General features: G+C 55.1%; 2 protein-coding genes across 2 annotated transcripts; both read right to left on the reverse strand.

Moving 5' to 3' along the window:
* Positions 1-6,041: 6,041 nt before the first annotated feature.
* LOC140000435 (scavenger receptor cysteine-rich type 1 protein M130-like) lies at positions 6,042-13,864 on the reverse strand. The gene is made up of 5 exons (XM_072030317.1): positions 13,705-13,864; positions 7,395-7,709; positions 6,960-7,286; positions 6,565-6,879; positions 6,042-6,439 (listed from the first exon to the last, which is right to left on the reverse strand). Exons 1-5 carry the CDS (start codon positions 13,862-13,864, stop codon positions 6,042-6,044), a joined length of 1,515 nt encoding a protein of 504 aa, XP_071886418.1.
* Positions 13,865-17,284: 3,420 nt separating this feature from the next.
* On the reverse strand, positions 17,285-18,217 carry LOC140000436 (olfactory receptor 14A16-like). Its single transcript, XM_072030318.1, has one exon. The coding sequence runs from the start codon at positions 18,215-18,217 to the stop codon at positions 17,285-17,287; it is 933 nt and encodes a 310-aa protein (XP_071886419.1).
* Between the last annotated feature and the right edge of the window lie 1,257 nt (positions 18,218-19,474).

Genomic DNA, 19,474 nt, shown 5'->3' on the forward strand with positions numbered 1-19,474 from the left:
TGGTGTAAACGTGTCATTTTAGCTGTGCAGAAGAAATTGACAAAGCAGTTCTTGGATCACTTTTCTACAGAGAGGCATCCATTTTCTTCAGGATGCCCTGGAGTTGATAAAGGCTACATGAGGAAAAATTACTCTGGACATGTGGGAGTTCTTCTGAAGCATGAGCTGGTTGGCAGGCAGAGTACCCAAAGGATTGTGCAGGGCACTCCCTGCAACCCGTGCTCCTGGGAGAGCTAAGAAGAGGCCTCCTGAAGACAACAGCTCCTTGCAGCCCTGTGGATCCTGACTGTGAGGTCACTTGTGTCCCAGCACCTGGCTGGCCAACAGCAGGGAGGCAGAGCCTCTGAGGTCATAAAGGTAATCAGAAAGCTGCCCCCAACAGGGTGACACATTTGATGAGGCCAGGGGAAAGCTGGGAGAATAAAGGTGGGAGATTTAGGGGAAAGAAGAGGGGTTTGGCTAAGAGAAAGGAAGGATTAGGAGGCAGTGATAGGGGTTCAGGTAAGGCTGATGCTTCTGCAACACTCACTTGACAAATATTCACGTTATGTCCTGGTAATATTTCTAACCAGTAACCTTAACACCTACAGCTACTCTAAATCCCGCACCCTGGTAGGAATTCATTGCTCTAATCCCCATCCTCAAATCCTGCCTTGAAGTCAAACCCCAGACATGTTACCTTTTAGCATTAGTCTTAACTCTCAATAAAGCCTAGCTTTTAATCATTAGCATTAGATTGCCAGCCTTAACACCAGCCCTCACCCAGTAAAACACCATAAAAGCAAATAAACAAACAAAAACCTAACCAAAAATCTAGCCCTTACACTAAACTCTGACTGGCTTCCCAAAGCAGAACACGAAAACCTCCCTCTAAGACTCTGTCCTATCTCTAAACATGGAAAGCAAAAAGAACTCCTAAACCTCATCTACCAGTCTGGTCATACGATCATATAACAGACCCCCACCAAGATGTCACCCCTACAGGCCTTTCCCCTGATTCCTATCCATAGACACTCTACCATTCCCAACCCCAAGTTCTTCAACATCAAAACACTCTTTAATATAAAGAGCTGCCACACCACCACCCTTCCCTCCTTATCAATCCCTTCTGAAGAGCTTGTAGCCATCCATCACAGCACTCCAGTAGTGGGAGTGATCCCACCATGCTTCCTTACAGCAACTAGGTCAGAGTTAGCCTGTTGTACAATCGCTTCCAGCTGCTCCTGTTTGTTGGCCATGCTGCATTCATTGGTGTAGATGCACTTCAGATGAGATATCTGCCTCCCCCTCAGCTTCAGCATTGTTCCCCCAGGCACTTCTCTGGTGATCCCTGTTTTATCCCCTTCCTCTGTCATAGTTAATGCTCTCTCGATGAGTCCTGCTAGCTCCTGTGCTAGGATTCATTTCCCCCTTGAAACTCTTTCAATCTCTATGGTTCTACTTAGAGAAGCTCATATGGAGCTGAGTTTTGCATTTGAGACCAAAGCAGCGTTGTTAACAGACCAGTGTTTCACTTACTGCTGAACCATACCAATGGGTTCTCTATCTCTCATACTGTCCCCAAAACATGTAGGTTGGGGGTATGCAGGACAATGCCATGGCACACAGCCAGGACAGCTGACCCAAAGGGATTAAATAGATGCTCCAATAGATGTTCCAGCCCATCATGCCACTAACAAAAGCACCTCCCAGCCTGCAGCAGAGAAGCCTACTGGTAAAGAGCTGGAAGGCTGTGGGGACCCACCAGCAGGAGCTGGGAGGGCAGTCTGGGTTCCAAGCCTTGCCCAAGGGTCCCACCTTTCTACCTATTCAGCTCCTGCAAGAGAGGTATCCCTGCCCGTGGGTGCTGGGCAGGCTTCCTTGGGCTCCATGGGGGCCCAAGGCAGCAGAGGGTGGGCATTGCCAGTGAGTGCCTCACAGGGCTTCCCAGAGATCCATTTTGCCTGGAAACTGCCTGTGGCTGGCAGGACGGAAATGTCTCTGTCAGTAGGAATAGTGTCCAGGGACCAGGGGCTCTGTCAACCCCACAGACAGACACTGATCCTCCTGGCTCTAAGATGAGACCCTCCCCAACCGCTGTGTTTCTCAGTTCTGCTCCCCTTGATCAGCCTCAGGAAGACGTCTGCATACATGGTCAGCGAAGAACAGGATCTGGGACAGAGCCCCCAGAGGGTTTTAATATGAGGAAATACCAACACACAGCATAAAAACAAGGGAATATCAAGAGGGGAAATACCCATGTGTGTCTGCTGCCTGCTGGAAAAGGTAGACTGTTCCCTGGCACTCACGGCTCTCCCAGTGGCACTGAGCTCTCCTTCCTCTCGGCTGTACCCAGCTGCTCAGCAGGGCTGGGCTCTGCTGGCCTGGGGCTCTGGAATTCTTGTGCACTGGGCTCTGGTGTCACATCCTGGGTGTCCTCACGGGGACATGCCAGAGACACCTCTTCAACATCGTCATAGCCCGTGGTCCCCAGGACAGGGTACGAGGTGTCTCCTTCAGCTCCAGGGACCCCAGCACTTCTCCAGGAGTGCAGGCTTCCCCCTGTAAGCATCAAGGCAGGCTGCTGTGGTTGGGCCTGTGGGGTGCCCCTTTGGGCTGTTTATCACCTTCTTCATCCTCACCAGCCTGAGACATTCAGCCCATTCTCCCAGCCCCCACAAAATATCCCAGGACAGGTTCTCCATGTGGAGAAGGTCAGGCTTTCAATATGGAATGGATTCTCCTAGGCCTGGGGTTGGCACCTAGGAAGTGGCAGTGCTGCATTGCCCTCTCACCTGTGGCTGCATCCCTGCACCCATCTCCTTCCTGTGGTGTCCTGGGCACTTCCCAGTCCCTCTGCCCAGGGACAGGATCCTCCCCAGGGTCAGAAACCTCCCCAGCATCATCATAGCCATCTGCTGGGTTACCTCCGGGCAGGACAGGGACATCTGAAAGGAGAGGGAAGGTGGTGGCAATGAGAAGAGATGTTCTGCAGAGCAGAGGATGGGAGGGTGTGTGGGGACACAGGGCTGACATGCAGATGGTGTCAGGGTCACAGCAGAGCCTTCATGCTTCCAGCTCTGATGATAACACTCAGTGGCCACTGCTGTCCGTCTGGTCTGTCTGCAGGGAGGAGAAATGGAGACCTTTCTTCTCCCCCCTCCCCGACCTCTTATCCCTGGGTTTGGCCCCAGATCCTCCTCCTGCTCATGTGCCTGGGGTAGGGCTGCAGCTGGGTCAGGGACCCCTCTGAAAAAGAGCCTGCAGAGAGCTGCAGTGGGTGCTGTGGAATGAGCCCTGCTGCCCTGACTGGTGGTCAGCACTGCTGGGGATGGGCACCCACAGAGCTGGGGGTGCATGGGGAGGAGACCAGTTCCTTGGAAACAGACAGTTCTCAGAGGGACTCCAACAGCTGCCCTGGGAAAGCCCTTCACTTAGTCCTTGGTTCAGGGACAAGCAGAGAGGTGCTATCCCCTCTGGGATGGGCAGAGCTGGTGTGGAGGGAGCTCCTCTTTGGGGCTCAGCACCTGGATGCTCTCCCAAAATCCCCACAGACCAGCGATTTTGGGGACCATGGGTAGGAGCTGCAGGACACAGCCCTGGTCTGGGGCAGGAAGAATGTGCCCCTTCAGGAACATAAACCCACCTGAGAGACTGAACCTCGGCCGCTTCTCCCACGCCAGGCTGTAAGTGATCTCCTCGTACACGGCCTCAGGGAAGGGCTCCCCACCTCTCCCGGAGCCTGGGGACAGAGGCAGGGCTGGTCTGGGAATGGGCAGAGAGGGACAGGACCCCACTGGGCTCCCCCAGCCCCATTATTGGGGCCAGCACAGGGCTGTCCCCACAGCACAGCCCCACTGTTTTGTCTTGGCACGGAGGCCACATCCCCAGGGAGGGCAGCATCTCCATGGAGATGGTCTGGGGCAGAGTCAGCCTCGCATTTGGAGACAGCCCTTGTGCTCCTTTGGTCCCTGGGTCATGTCCCAGTGCAGACCCTGCACCAGTTCCCTCATTTCTCCTCCCCATGGAGCTGCTCCATCTCTGCCCCATCACAGCAATAGCACAGCCTGTGCCCTGTTGGGAGGTGGCTGACACCATGGTGATGGATCCTGCTGCCCCATGCTCCTCCTGCCAGTGTTGCCCAGAGCACTGCCAGCAGTGCATCCTCCCCATCTCACCCAGCACAGCTCTCACATTTCTCTTCTCACCCCAGAACTGATGCCTCAGGGTCTGGGCTCTCTCCACCTGTTGATGTTGGTGCCCCATGGTTTGTCAGTTAGTGGGGCAGCACATGGGGCAGGAGGCAGCACACGGCTCTGTTTCTGTGCCCCAGGACACCAACACCCCCAGCACCCTGAGCCCTGCCAGGAGGCATCTCCCCCCCAGGACCACTGGGGAAGAACCCACCTCTGCGCCGAGCCCTGGCACTTTGCATCTTCCCAGCCAGGAGGGCCAGGAGCAGCCACACGAGGGCCCCCAGGATGATGCAGATGACAACAGGAACCGAAAGTCTATCGCTGCTGGTGGTCAAACGGCGCCGTGGGGGATCTGCATGGGCAGGAACATGGCAGGGGCAGCATCAGACAAGGGAGAGGTTGGGGACAGGACATGCCCCTCCTGAGCACACAAGGCAGCAGGGGCTGGGGGGACAGGGCTGGGTGATGGGGCAGCTCCCACCCTGCTGGGTACATCACAGACTTCCCCCAGCTCTCTCAATTTCCTGGGAGTCTCACAGCCCAACAAGAAGCCCCTTCCCCTGGATGTGGGTCACAGCCTGTCCGTGGGCAGACTCAGCCCAGGGGAAGGACAGCTTACCTGCTTGTGGGGGGGGTGTTGCTGTCCTGGGTGCAGCTGCAGGGGAGGAGAAGGAGAGTTGGGCTGAGAGGCTGGGGCTGTGGCACCAGGCAGCCTCCCTGGAAGATGGCCCCAACATGTGCCACCTGAATTGTCCCTCCTTTGGGGCTGGGCAGGGTGGCAGGGACAGGGCCCAGCATCACTGCTCTGGGCTGCTCACAGGACAGTGCAGGCAGCCCAGGGGATGTGCTGGCACATCCAGCCCCACAGAGGCTGCTCCCCACCCACCACCAGCCTCCCACTCTGCAGGGACACCCTTGCTCAGGCCAGCACTGGGGCAATGCCAGGATCCAGCAGGGCAAACGCCCAAGCCAGCTCCTTGCCAAGCCCACAGCCATGTCTCCCAGCCCCACTGCTCACCTGAGCAATGCACAGCCCCATCTGCCTTATGCTGGCAGGCACCGCTGTCCCCTGGCTGGGCCCAGCAGTCCTGCAGAGACAGCTCCGTCCCCCTGCACTCCATCAGCCACATGGGGCCCGTCCCCTCTCCAGCAGCAGCCTGGCCCAGGGCATAGACCACGGGGCCACAGCCCAGCTGCCTGCACGCCACCTCGGCGTCCCGCATGTCCCAGGCATTGTCACACAGCGTCCCCCAGGTGCCGCGGTGCCAGATCTCCACTCTGCCCTAGCAGCTGTCCTTGCCTCCCACAGCACGGATCTTCTCCCTGTCTGGGGAGGCAGCGACCTCCCGTGGCACTGGGACAGCTGGGACAGCCCTGCCAGGTGAGGGGGGCACGTGCAGGGGCAGCTCCCTACCTGTGTACCTGGTCGAGTTGGGGCATGCAGCCACCTGCGACCTTTCTGTCCATGTCCCAAAATAAAGAGAAGTTGGGCTGAAAAGGGTTGTTCTGGGGGTTGTGCAGAAGAGCACAGAGCTGACCTCAGCTCACACGTCCCCATGCTGCCTGGGTCAGGGCAGCAGCAGAACCTTGTTCATTCAGGGGACACAAACGTCACTGCAGGGGGGACCCAAGTGCTCAGCCCCACAGGGTCCCCAGTTCACAGAGCAGCAGGAGGCTGTCCCTGGAAGGGGGACTCCTGAAAGCCCTGCATGGTCTCCCCTCTGAGACCTTGCCTGGAGATGCCTCTGCATCCCCCAGGGAGCTGCTGGCAGCCCGGCTGTTGACTGCTGCTGGTGGACATGGGTGGCTCCAAGAGCTGAAGTCACCTTTGTACCACCAGCAGCAACAAGGTCTAAAGCAGGAAAGTCAAAACCCGTCTGGGTTCCTTCTCTGCATTTCACCATGTCCAATGGGGAACAGGACCTGTTGCCTTGATGGCTCAGATTTACCATTGCAGATGATGTGGGTCTCTTCTCGGACGTCATCACATGACTGCGGATGCCAGGGAGCAGAGGGACACTGCCAGAAGGAGCTGTTGCTCTTCCCACACTCCACATGATCCAGCCATGCAGTGCCAGACAGCTTGGCATAGTTAGAATCTGTTTCCAGTTCCCCTTCATTCCCGCAGCCCAGCTCCTTGCACACCAGTGACACCGTCTCGGTGGTCATGGAGTTGGAGCAAACGCTGCCCCACGTCCCGTTGTAGAAAACCTGCAGGCGCCCGGAGCAGCCGTCGCTGTTCTCCAGCCTCAGGGCCATGAACTCTGGAAGGAGGAAAGGCCCCAGGGACGTCCTTGGATGTCAGTCACTGATGGCCTTGGCTTTAACTGAATCTACCCTCACCCCAGATTCCAGCGCCCCACCTCCCAGCCCCACTCCCAGCACAGACCTGAGCAGATGACTCCAGCGTCCTCCTTGTGCCTGCAGTCGTGCTGCCCCCAGGCCTCGGCAGGGCAGTCCCAGAGAGCAGCTTCGGCCCCAGAGCAGTTGACGCCATCCAGCCAGATCTGCCCAGAGCCCTCCCCAAACCGAGCAGAGCTGGCTGCCTCCAGGGCCCCTCCACAGCCCAGCTGGCGGCAAACGACAGCAGCATCAGCCAGGTCCCAGGCGTCGTTGCAGACTGTGCCCCAGCGCCCCTGGTAGTAGATCTCCACTCTCCCGGCACAGCGCCTGGCCCCCTCCGACAGCCGGACCCGCCGGCTCCCTGCAGCGGGGAGAACCCCAGCCGTCAGGGGCTGGCTGCCCTTCCGAACCGTCTACTGGGGGATGTGCAGCACCACTCACCCTGGCACACGACCCCCACGTCCTCCATGATCCCTGCTGCCGGTGTGCTCTGAGGCAGGGAGGTGTTGCAGAGGCTCAGGTCAGCCTCGTGCCCTGCACACCGCACCCCACGCAGACCCACGGGGCCCAGCCCTCGCTCGGCCGTCACGGGGGTGTAGGCTGCCTCTGCCTCTCCGCACTGCAGCTGCCGGCACACCACGCTGGCCTCCTGCATGTCCCACTGCTCATCCAGGACTCTGCCCCACGTCCCGTGCTGGAAGACCTCCACGCGCCCGTCGCACCGGCTCCCTCCACCCACCAGCCGTACAGACATGTTGCGAGCCGGGCCTGGTGAGAGCAGAAATTCAGCCTGGTGCTGCCATGGGGTGCAAAGCTGTGGGTGGCCGTGTCACACACCAGGGGCAAATGGACTTTGCAGCACTGCCCAGCACTCACCTGAGCAAATGACAGCAGCAGCGTTCTCCTGGGAGCACGGTGAGGCCCCCAGGGCAGTCACCGGGCACTGCCCCAGGTGGGCTTCAGTCCCATCACAGTGGAACGAGTCTCTCCAGACGGGGCCGGTTCCTCTCCCAAAATGCCCTCCTCCAGGAATGGACTCAGCAAAGCCACAGCCGAGGTGCCGACACAGAACGTGGGCGTCCGAGAGGTCCCAGCGGGAGGCACAGAGGGTCCCCCACGTCCCCAGCACCTCCACCTCCACCCTGCCCTCACATGCTGTGCAGCCGTTCACCAGCCTGAACCCTGTGTACTCTGGGGACAAAGGAGGGTGAGAGAGGCCACATTTGTGCTCTTGTTCCCACAGGAGCTGCAGGAGAGGCCAAAGGGACAGCCTTCTTTTCTCTTCCCCACCCAGCACTTTCTCCTCTCCATCCGTCACAGCCCAATGCCCACACTACTCTCCCGCTCCAACCACAGCCCCCATAGGCACCATCCCACCCCAAGTCCTTACGTGTGCAGGTGACATGAGTGCCATTGCTGTGGGTGCAGTCCTTGTCCTTGGAGGCCCCCGTGGGGCAGAAGGAGAGGACGGATTCATTCCCCACACACTGCAGCTCTCTGTCCCAGACAGGACCGGCCTGTTCTCCCAGCTGAGCTGCCCCATGGACAGACAGGGCTGTGCCACACTGCAGCTCCCTGCACACCACCTCGGCAGCTTTGGCACCAAAGTGGGAGTGACAGACAGCTTTCCACTGGTTCCTGTCGTAAACCTCCACACTTCCAGAGCAGGGGCTGTCCCCTCCAACCAGCCGGACAAATCCTGGAGCAACCAAGGAGACCTGTGAGTTCCCAGAGCCCTCTGGCACTTCCATGTCCACCTCATCCCTAAGGCAGCCACATGCAGAGTCCCCCAGCCAGCCCAGTAGCTCTCAGAAGGTGCTGGTGGCACAAAGAGGTCAGGGCACCCCTACTGCTCCTCAGAATCCAGCCCAGCACCCATGAGCTGCCCTCTCTCCCAGCCCCCAGCCACCGGCACTGCTCAGACAAACTGCTGCTGCCCGGAGCCCCTGGGCTGGCTGGCTCCAGACCCAGCACTGCAGCACCCGCAGCACTTGGGCCCGGGGAAACAGGCCCAGGAACTCGGGGCTACCTCAGCCTGCTCTGCCCTACAAGGCTCAGGCCAGTTAGAAGAAATCCTTGGATCTGCCAAAAAGCCCCCCTGTTTCCAGGGAATGCTGGGGCTCTTGGCGAGCTGCTGTTACATGGGGCACATTGGGGGATCCTCCACAAAGGGGTCATCTGGTAGGGACAGTGTGGTGCTGGATATGCACATCCCCAGCCACCTACCATGCATGGGTCAGGAAAGCAGGCAGAGAGCAGCCCTGGGCTGACAGGAGCTCCTGGTGTGAGGGGAGGCAGAGAGGAGAGCCAGGAGGTGTTTGCACAGCCCCTGGAGCACAGGGCAGGCAGGAGAGGCTGAGCAGTGGGTCAGCAAGGCCTGGAGGGGCCATGTCTCCAGGGGCTGGCTCTCATGGGGTGACCCCGGGACAGAAACAAGGTGCCACTTGCCACCTTGTTCCTCTGCCCAAGCCCAGTGCTCCCGCCTTCTGAGCAACCCCTCTGCTTTGGCTGAGGTTCTCTTGTCTGCTGGGGGTACAACCCAAAAGTCCTGGGCCATTGCACGCCCTTCCCTGAGGCTGCTGGTGGCTGGGGGAGCTGCTCTGGATTCCCCTGGCATAGGGACCAGCCTGCCAGACAGGGCCTGGGTGAATGGGAGGAGAAAGATGGGAACCAGCCAGCACAGTGGGGAAGGGTGGGGGCTTTCCTCTCCCAGCACGAGCCACCTCCCCAGGGTTGGCTGCTCTAGCTTCAGGGCCAGACTCAGTGTGCTCCCACTGGGCTTTGCCCACGGACAAGGGACACCAGCAGTAACAGACCCAGCTCAGAGTGCAACTTGACACACACAGACATGTTCTGGTGTCCACTTGTTGCTTCCTGAGGTCACAGCCAGGTCCCTTAGAAGTGTCCTCATCCCAGACGTAGGGAACAAGTTCAGCCCTTACCTGAGCATGTCACTCCAGCATCCCATCTGTGATAGCAGTCTGTTTGGCCCCACCCTGCGTGCCTGCAGTCAGACAGGGCAGACTCCTTGCCATTACACTGAACATCATCCATCCAAATGGAACCAGATCCTGGTCCAAAGTGTGCATTCCAATGAGCTTCGAGAGCAACCCCACAGCCCAGCTGCCTACAAACCACTGCAGCATCGGTCATGTCCCAGCGGTCACTGCACACGGTCCCCCACTGGCCCTGATGTTTCACCTCCACTCTCCCAGCACAGCGACTGCCGCCATCTGCCAGCCTCACCTCTGCAGCCCCTTCAAACACCAACACAGGAAGGGTCAGGAGAGTTTTGAGCCCCACATTGCGTGTCCGTGAGGACCCCCTCCCCAGGCAGACTCCCAGTTCCCAGGGTGGGATCCCTGTCCCCATAGGCTATCTCAGGGGCAGCGGGGGGTTCCTCCTCTCCCCATGGGCTATGCTGGGCTGGGGGTACCCAGCTCTAGCCCTCCTGGGCCATTTGCTGCTCCACAGCCCTCACCACTTCCTCCAACCCCAGTGGCCCCCTGTCGTGCCCATGTCCACCCCCACACAACCCCAAGCCCTGCACAGGGCTCCCACTCCTCCCCATCCCAGTGTCCCCCAAGCAGACCCACGCCCCTTGAGCAGCTTCCATTGTCCATTGTCTGCCACAGGCACCTCCCAAGCCCACTGTCTGGGTTGACCACAAAGATACCAACAGCCCACATTCCTTCCCCATCCCTGCTATCAGACTGGCCCCTGTGCTTGACCAGGGCCACCAAGAAGAACACCTCTCGGTGCAGATGCTCCTTCAGTTAATGGGACACAACCTGCCCTCCTGGAGTCAGTGTTTCCCCAGATCCCAGGGGCAGGGAACAGCACACAACCCCACTGGGGCATCCCAGACATTGGCTGTGCCCTGGAGCTCACTGAGGGCCACCCTCACTGTCTGGGCTCCTCTAGATCCAGAGGCACAGTGCTGGGGAACAAGGGGTCCCAGAAAGGTACCCAAGGACAAGGTGTCTAGAAATGAAGTCAGGCTTGTGCTGCCAAAAACATGGGAGATATGAAAATGGATTACCCCCTCCCACCCAGACAGGCACAGATTAAAGAACAGAGCTGAGAGACTGAGCACCTTCTGCCTCTCATATCAGTGGTGCCTGCAAAGCAACCCCACTCCCAGAGAGATCCCAATGACCCCACTGCTGCCCACTGTCCCAAGGTTGTGGAACAGAGAAGCTGGCACTTACCTCTGCAAGGCTGCATCCAGAGGAACAGCCACAGCACCCAAGGGGACAGGAGTCCCTCTGTCCCCATCCTGAGGCTCCTGTCCTGACAGCACGGCCCTGCTGCTGGAGCTCCTGGGGACCCACGGGGCAATGGTGATGACGGGAGGGCAATACATCTGTGCAGATGCTGTCCCAGCTGCAGGAGGAGCCAATCGAAGCAGCAGGCACCTTTTTAGAAGTTATCGGCACTTATCTCCCCTCCGACGCAGCCCAGCTCTCCAATGAACTTCTCCAGCGCTCTTCATGACCATATATGAGGGACGGCTCCGCTTTGGCTCTCACGTCACTGCGGTGGGACATCATCGTGGGGTAGGGCTGGGTGTGGGGGCAGATGGCTCTGACACCCGTTGCAGCCTGCTGTGGGAGCACAGAGCATCTCCTAAGCTGTAGCATCCAAGAGCCCAAGGTGCGATTGTCCGGCTGTCCCTGTGCCATGGGATCCAGGGGACTGGTCCTGCAGCAGAGCTGTGTCAGGCTGGGAAGAGACCAGCCCCTGCCCGTGCTACAGTCCCCTCTGTGCTGGCAGCAGCAGCTGGGAAAGGCCCTTGGGCAGGGCCAGAGCCCCATGATGGGGGTGCTGGCTGTCCCGTCCCTCCCCAGGGAGCCTCCTGTGGGGTCCCGGCAGCAGCCAGAGCTGGTCCAGGGCCTGCCCTGGCAGCAGAGCTGCAGCCCAGAGCCTCAGGCGTCTCCCTGGCTCTCAGCGTGTCACCCAGGGGCCGTTATTCCCCGCGGCGGGTCGGGAGCTGGAGCCTGCCTGCCACTGCAGGTGCACAAACCGCAGCCCACGTGACATGGCGCCCGGGCAGGAAGACGGTGGTTTCCTCCTGGCCCCGTGCCCAGGCATGGCCCTGCGGTGCCTCCCAGCCTCCTCACAGCTCCAAGCCCGGCAGGGTTCAGGAAGTGTTGGACAGTGCTCTCAGACATACAGTTTATTATATATATATAAATATAAATACACACATATATATATACATTTTCTATTTTTAATAAAACACACATTTTTATGAATATATACAAATTATATATTTTTTACTTATACCTTATTTTATTATATTTTTATATATTTTATTAGATTAAATATTATTCTTATATATTGCATGTATTATTATATAGTTCATGGTATATAATATATAATTATTGATATTATATTATAGATTATATTATATTTTTATTTGATATATACTTATATTACATAAAGCATTCCAGTATATTATACAGTATTTTATATTATGCAGTATAATATATTTTATTTTATTTTTCATTACATTAATTTTACATGTATTATACATATGTAAAAGTTTATTTTTTATAAATATATACATTATATATTTTATTATTTTTAATATATATTTACAGTTTGTATAGTTTTTTAGATACATATATAATTTATTTTGTTGTCTGGTGGCTGGAGTTTGACTCACTGATCCTTGATTCTTTCCAATTCAGGATATTTCATTATTCTGTCCATCCCAGCTCCAGGTGATGCCAAAGCATCCTCACCTGCCATGGGCCTGCTCCTGGCCTGTTGTCAGGCCTGCTCCTGGCCTGTTGTCAGGCAGCAATGACCTCACAAACACCTACACAAGTTCTTGGCCTGTTCCAGGCCTGCCAGTTCCTCAGGCACCAGTGACCTCACAGGTACCTTTACAATCCGTGGGCCTTGCCCTGACCTATCAGCTACTTGATCACCAATGAGCTCCCCACAGACCCACACAAGCCATGTGCTTATTCCTGGCCTCCTGGCTTCTCAGGCACCAGGGTCCTCCCAGCATCTAGCACAGGCCATGTTTGCTCTCAGCCAGTTAGTTACACAGGCACCACTGGCATCCAAATGACACCCACAGGCCAGGGGACTGCTCCTGGCCTATTAACTCCTCAGCTGACCATGACCTCATAAGCACATGTAGCCTAATGGAAGGTGTCCCTGCCTGTAGCAGAGGGATGTGGACTAGATGGTCACTAGGGTTCTTACAACCCAAACCATTCTATGATTCTGTGATTCTCTGATGTCCGTGCAGCTGATGCATACTCACCATGGAAGTAGTCAGGCTCCAGTGACCTCCCAAGAACTTATCTGGCCGTGCACCTGCTCCTGCCCTGTCGGCTACTCAGCCAAGAGTGGCGTCACAAGTCCATTCCCCAGGCATGGGTCTCCTTCCTGCCTGTCATCTTCTCAGGCAACAGTGACCTCACAAGCTCTTACGAGAGCTGTGGGCCTGCTGCTGGTCTGTCAGCTCCACAGGCACCACTGACCTGAGCACCACATAGACACCTGTTTGGTTTCTACTCCCCTATGAAGTAGTGTGATGCACCAGTAGACAGGGGCCTGGGGTTTCTGTTGGATTTCAGGAGAAATCAAGCATGGTGTGCCATATCTGACATGACATCATAAGCTCCCAAAGACCCACACTAGCCATGTGCTTATTCCTGGCCCGCAAGCTTCTCAGGCACCAGGGTCCTCATAGCGTCTAGCACAGGCCATCCTTGCTCTTGGCCTGTCAGCTATGCAGGCACCACTGTTATCACAGAACATTCACCTGCCATGGGCCTGCTCATGGCCTATCAGATCTTCATCTGACAGTGACCTCGTAAGCACATATGAGCTATTGGAACATGTCCCTGCCTATGATGGGGTTGTGTGTGGGGCTGTGGTGGAACTACATGATTGCTAAGGTCCCTTCCAACATTCTATAATTCTGTGCCACGTAGAAAGGGAACAGACACTTCCCTGGTCCTGCTGGCCACCCTGGTTCTGATGCAAGCCAGGATGCCATTGGCCTCCTTGGCCACCTGGTTACACCACTGGCTCATGTTCAGCTGGCTGTAAACCAGCACTCCCAGGTGCTTTTCTGCTGGACAGCTTTCCAGTCGTTCTTCCCCAAGCCTATGCTGCTGCATGGGGTTGTTATGACTCAAGGGGAGGACCCAACACTAACCATTGTTGAATGTCATGTGATTGGACTCAGTCCATCGATCCAGCCTTTCCAGATCCCTCTGCAAAGCTTTCCTATTCTCCAGAAGGTCAACTGTCCCAGCTAACTTGTTATCATCTGCAAATGTACTGAGGGTGCACTTGTTCTCATTCAGATCATCCATCAAAATAGTAAACAAACTGGATCCAGTACAGAGGCCTGGGGAATGCCACTGATACTATCCTCCAACTGGATTGATCTCTCTTCACGCAGAATCTTTGAGCACGGCCTTGAGACAGTTCTTCAAGCAGCAAACTGTACACTTGTCCAAGCCATCAGTGGCCAGATGGGTTGTCATTCTGCAGGATTGCTGCTGCTGAGTCCACACTGCGAAGATGTAACTCCTTCTGTTATGTCTTTTTTGTTTTTTTGTTTGTTTGTTTGTTTGTTTTGTTTTGTTTTGTTTTGTTATTGTTTTGTTTTGTTTTCTAATGCCCTGTGCTCAGTCTTTTCAAACCAACTAAGCATGAATCTGGTACTTGTGATGAGCTGGTGCTCATCTCGTGTTCCATATACTTGCTAGCATGTATCATTGTCCTTGAGTTTGCACAACAGTGGCATTCTTGCACTCCCTTTTGTCTCTGTGTGCTTGAGTCTTCAGCACCAATGGTAGTTCAGGAAGACTGGGAGGAATGGCTGCAGAGAAAGCATGAGGTTGGATCTGTAATGGTGGGACCTAGGTCAGCATTCACAGGGCAGTGACTCAAGCTGTGACACAGCCAGGAGTTCCACACTTTGGGGGAATCCCAAAGGTAGCTCCTTCCTGAAGGGCTATGCCATCCTGAGTCCTGTTCTTGCAAGTGCAGCATCTGTCAAAGAGTTGACCTAAGTTTGTCTTCAGAAGAAAGGCCCCATCCCGAGGCTGCCTAGAGCTCTCCACAGTTCCAATGTGGAGTCTTCTCCTGAGGGGCCTCTCCAAGGGCTGCAGCTTCCTTCAGGCCACATCTACCTGCTCCCACATGGGGTCTTCCATCAGCTGCAGCTTGGAGATCTGCTCCAACATGGTGCACCACAGGGGAGCTTCTTCTCCAGCACCTGGAGCACCACCTCACCCTCTTTCTTTACTGACCTTGGTGTCTGTGGGGTTGTTTCTCTCACATTTTCTCACTCTTCTCTCCCAGCTATTCCTTCATGTCATTTTTTCCCCTTCCTTGAAAACGCTCTCACAGAAGTGCAACCAGCATAACTCATTGGCTGAGCATTGGCAAGCAGCGTGTCTATTTTGGAGTCAGCTGGAACTGGCACTTCCCTAACAAGGGGCAACTTATGGACGCCTTACAGAGACTACCCTTGCAGCCCCCCCACTACAAAAGCCTTTCCATGTAAGCCCAGTACAACTTCCCACCTGCAAAGTAAAAACAGAGCCCAGACAAGCACCAGCAGACCCATGAGCTGGCAATGGCAAGGCACTGCTGCTGCTGCTTTGGGGCTGCTAGCAGATGAAAACCCTGACAGAACTGCTCAGAGCATTTTTTTTTTTTTTTGTCTCTGTCTTCCATGGATGAGATAAAACAAGGAGGGTTTTGGCAGGGGGTGAGCTATTCCACACTTGTGCTTAGGTGGGAGGTTAGAAACCAGCCCAGGTATTTGCACCAAACCCAAAACACACACACATCCCAGAGCAACAGGGACCACACTATCATGGCCCAGCTCTGCACACCCATGCATTTCCTGACAGGACACATTGGGTGACACACACGCTGGTGATTCCAGGACCAAAGGGACTCCTCAGAGGTATTCCAGCTTGGCTTAGGGCATGTGCTTACCCTACTCTGAGCTGGAAAGCTCCCCAAAGTGCTCAGTGCAGTATTTCCAGCCTGTGGAGTTCAAGTAATAGTCAAACAAGCTTTGAGAATGTGCCCCGACACACACCTGCACACTCATGGGCCTCCTGCTGCCTCCTCAGACCCTGAGACACAGCTGACCTCAGCAGAGCATCCCCACCCATCTCCTCCTTGAGTCTGTGAGCTGACCACATCCATCTCACCTCACCTGCCTCCTCCAAGACCAAGGGATTGCTGTAGGACCTCTCAAGCCCTGCTCAGCTTCATGAGGCCAAACTTCTTCAGTTAGGTTACTAGACCACAGGAATGCAGGATTTGGGGATTAGGTGTTCAGGTTAGGCTTTAGGGATTAGATTTTGCCTTCCAGGGTTAGTGGTTGGGCAGAGTATTAGAGGGAGGCCTGTGTTTACTGCGTTGGCTTCTAGTCTGTGTGTAGTGTAGAGACTATTTTATGTTGTGTTGGGATTTTCTTCAGGGCTCTGTTGAGGAATCATGATAAGGCTGAAATTCAATGCTAGGGATGAAAGGCTGAGGAATACCATGAGAAATGAGCTAAGAGTGTATGGTAAGGCCTTATGGATTTGGGACTTGGCTAACTCATGCCAGATGAGATTTGGGGTTAGGAGTAAGAGTAGTGGATTCCTTGCAGAGAGAGGGATAGCATTTAGGTGTTAGGGTAGGGCTTACAGTTACTGCTTAGAAATATTGCCAGGGCTTAACCTGGATGTTTTCCTAGTAAGTGTTGCAGCAGCACAGCCTTGCCTGAACCCCTCTCACCTCTTCCAGATCTTTCCTTTCTGTTAGCCTAGTCCCTCTTCTCTCCCCCAAATCTCCCACCTTTATTCTCTCAGCTTTCCCCTGGTCTCCCCAAATGTGTCACCCTGTTGGGGGCAGCTTTCTGAAGGCCTTTATGACCTCAGAGGCTCTGCCTCCCTGATGTTGTCCAGACAGGTGCTGGGACAGAAATGACCTCACAGCCAGCATCCACAGGGCTACAAGGAGCTGTTGTGCTCAGGAGGCCTCTTTCCAGCCCACCCAGGAGCACCAGGTGCATGCCCTTCACAGTCCCTCAGGTACTCTGCCTGCCAACCAGCTCATGCTTCAGAAGGTCTTCTACATGTCCAGACTCACGTTTCCTCATGCAGCCTTTAGCAACTCCATTGCATCCTAAAGGAAATGCCCACCCATGTGTGGAAAAGTGATTCAAGAAGTTTACAGTGGAGGGGCTGGTAGGGAGCTGTGTTAGAGACCCTGGCCTGTGGACAAAGGACTTCCCCACAGCTGCTCAGTGAGCAAGCAACAAGAGCAATCAGAACTCACAGCAACAGAAGGGCTCTGAAGGAGAGTGTGCGAGGTGAAAGAGAGCACCCCAGGACAGACCAAACCCTCAGGCTCTCTGGTAATGCTGCTGTGCCAGGACTCTTCTCCCCTCCACCTCTGCACACAGCCAAGTGCCTCTGCAGTTCCACCACAGGTGTCTGAGATCTCAGGCAAGAAAGGATCTCAGGCAAGAAAGTCACTGCAGGGTCCTTTCTTTTATTTAAACATACAGAGAGCCTGGCTCATTGTTTCCACCAAGTCTTGGAGTCACCCAAGACAGGTGAAATGACGGGGAGGAAAAATGTTATGTCTTTGTGCCTTTGTGGACACAATCATAAGCAAGGGAAAAAAAAAAAAAAGCAAGGCACACTCACAGAAAACAAACATTTGGGAATATAACGAATTACATTATGAGTGATATGCAGAAGAAAACAGGCTATTTATTGCTTCTGACACACTCCAGTCATCACTTTCCACACTGCATCCTTCAGCTCCTGGTTCCTCATGCTGTAGATGAGGGGGTTCACTGCTGGAGGCACCACCGAGTACAGAACTGCCAGCAAAAGATTCAGGGAGGAGGAGGACATAGAGGGAGGCTTCAGGTAGGCAAATGTGCCACTGCTGATGAACAGGGAGACCACAGCCAGGTGAGGGAGGCAAGTGGAAAAGGCTTTGTGCTGGCCCTGCTGCGAGGGGATCCTCAGCACTGACCTGAAGATCTGCACATAGGACACCACTAGGAAAACAAAACAGCCAGATGCTAAAACAGCACTAACCACAAGAAGCCCAACTTCTCTGAGGTAGGCATCAGAGCAGGAGAGCTTGAAGATCCGGGGAACTTCACAGAAAAACTGGTCCAGGACATTGCCTTGGCAGAAGGGGAGGGAAAAGGTATTGGCAGTGTGCAGCACACCATAGAGAAACCCACTACCCCAGGCAGCTGCTGCAATGTTGGCACAAGTTCTGCTGTCCATTACTGTCCCATAGTGCAGAGGTTTGCAGATGGCGATGTAGCGGTCATAGGCCATGATGGTAAGGAGAGAAAACTCTGCTGAAAGAAAAATGAAAAAGAAAAAAACCTGAGCAGCACAACCTGTGTAGGAAATGGCTGTGGTATCCCATAGGGAGTTGGCCATAGCTTTGGGAACAGTGGTGGTAATAGTGCCCAGGTCAAGGAGGGCGAGGTTGAGGAGGAAGAAGTACATGGGGGTGTGGAGGTGGTGGTCGCAGGCTATGGCTGTGAGGATGAGGCCATTGCCCAGGAGGGCAGCCAGGTAGATGCCCAGGAAGAACATGAAGTGCAGGAGCTGCAGCAGGCGTGTGTCTGCAAATGTCAGGAGGAGGAACTCTGTGGGGAAGCTGCTGTTGGACATTTGCTGCCTCAGAGCATGGATGGCTGTCAGTGGTGGAAAAGACACAAACAAGTTAGAGAAATTTCTCTGTGCAATACCTATAGCTATAGATTATGTTTCATCGAAACCTCCTCAGCAAGACAGACTACTACTTCCCTTTGAGGAAGATGTTCTCTTGCCTCTAGCACTCACTTTTACTTCCTAAGTGTGTAGAGAGACCAGGCAGATCCTGTGTGGGCTCAGCCAGAGTCACTACAGCGTCTGCTGAAAACCAGTGGGGATGGATTTCAGGTGCCCACTGGACACAGGTGTCTCAGTATTTTAGGTGCTGAGTACAACATCCAACAATCTGTCACAAAACAATGAGGTATATAGGTTATAGAGTGTGGAGGAAAACTGTGAGATTCCTCACAGACCTACAGACCTCTTTCAGTGGAATAATCTAACAGCCTCAGTGACTGACACAACCAGACAACTCCATTAGTGTTCTCCTGACTGCTCTTTAGGGCAGGAAAATGAAAGCAGAGACTCTAGAGAGTGCCTTCCATGCAGGTAGTGCAGGAGTAGGTCCATCTTGTCAAGAATCACTGCCAGAGGTGCCCTGGGGGTGCTGTAGAGCTGAGAGCTGCCTACCCCAGGAAGCAGCGTCTGGGCAACAGCAAGACCCTGCCCTGCCCTGCCAGGGGAGGGGGAGCTTCTTCCACCCACAGCTTCTCCCTGAAGCACCCTGGGCAGCTCCTCCGGCAGGCTGTGCTGAGTCTGGCAGGTAGCAGAGGCCCTGTCCCGGCACACAGCCCCTGGGGCACAGCAGGGACCCTGCTCTGCACCACAGCCCTGGCCACCCCAGACTGCAGCCCGGCTGCAGCCAGCCCTGTGAGAAAGAAACATCATGTCCTGTCCTTCAGTTATTTATGGCAGATAATCACTGTTCCGGAGCTTGTTGTTCTCCTCTTATCCAAACACTGAGCGTCCTCCTGAAAGCTCCCATAGGTTGAGGGATTTGCCAGCAAATCTGGGGATGGCACCAGGAACAACAGCTGTGCTGCCCTGCAGCCAGAGACTTACCCTGTTCAGGGCTCTGAAGATTTCTCTCACAGTGAGCTCTCAGCATCCCCCCTCCACACTGCTTTTAACATTTCCCTCCCTTCTCTCAGCCTCCCTTGTCCCCTGCAGGCAGTGCCCCCAGCCCTGCTGTGCTGTGCAGAGGAGCTGCTCCTGGGCAGAGCTGTCTCTCTGCAGTGCTGCCCGCTTGCCAGGAGCTCCCCTTGGGCCCATGAG

The sequence above is a fragment of the Anas platyrhynchos genome, chromosome 32, assembly GCF_047663525.1.
Source record: "Anas platyrhynchos isolate ZD024472 breed Pekin duck chromosome 32, IASCAAS_PekinDuck_T2T, whole genome shotgun sequence".
Taxonomy (NCBI): domain Eukaryota; kingdom Metazoa; phylum Chordata; class Aves; order Anseriformes; family Anatidae; genus Anas; species Anas platyrhynchos.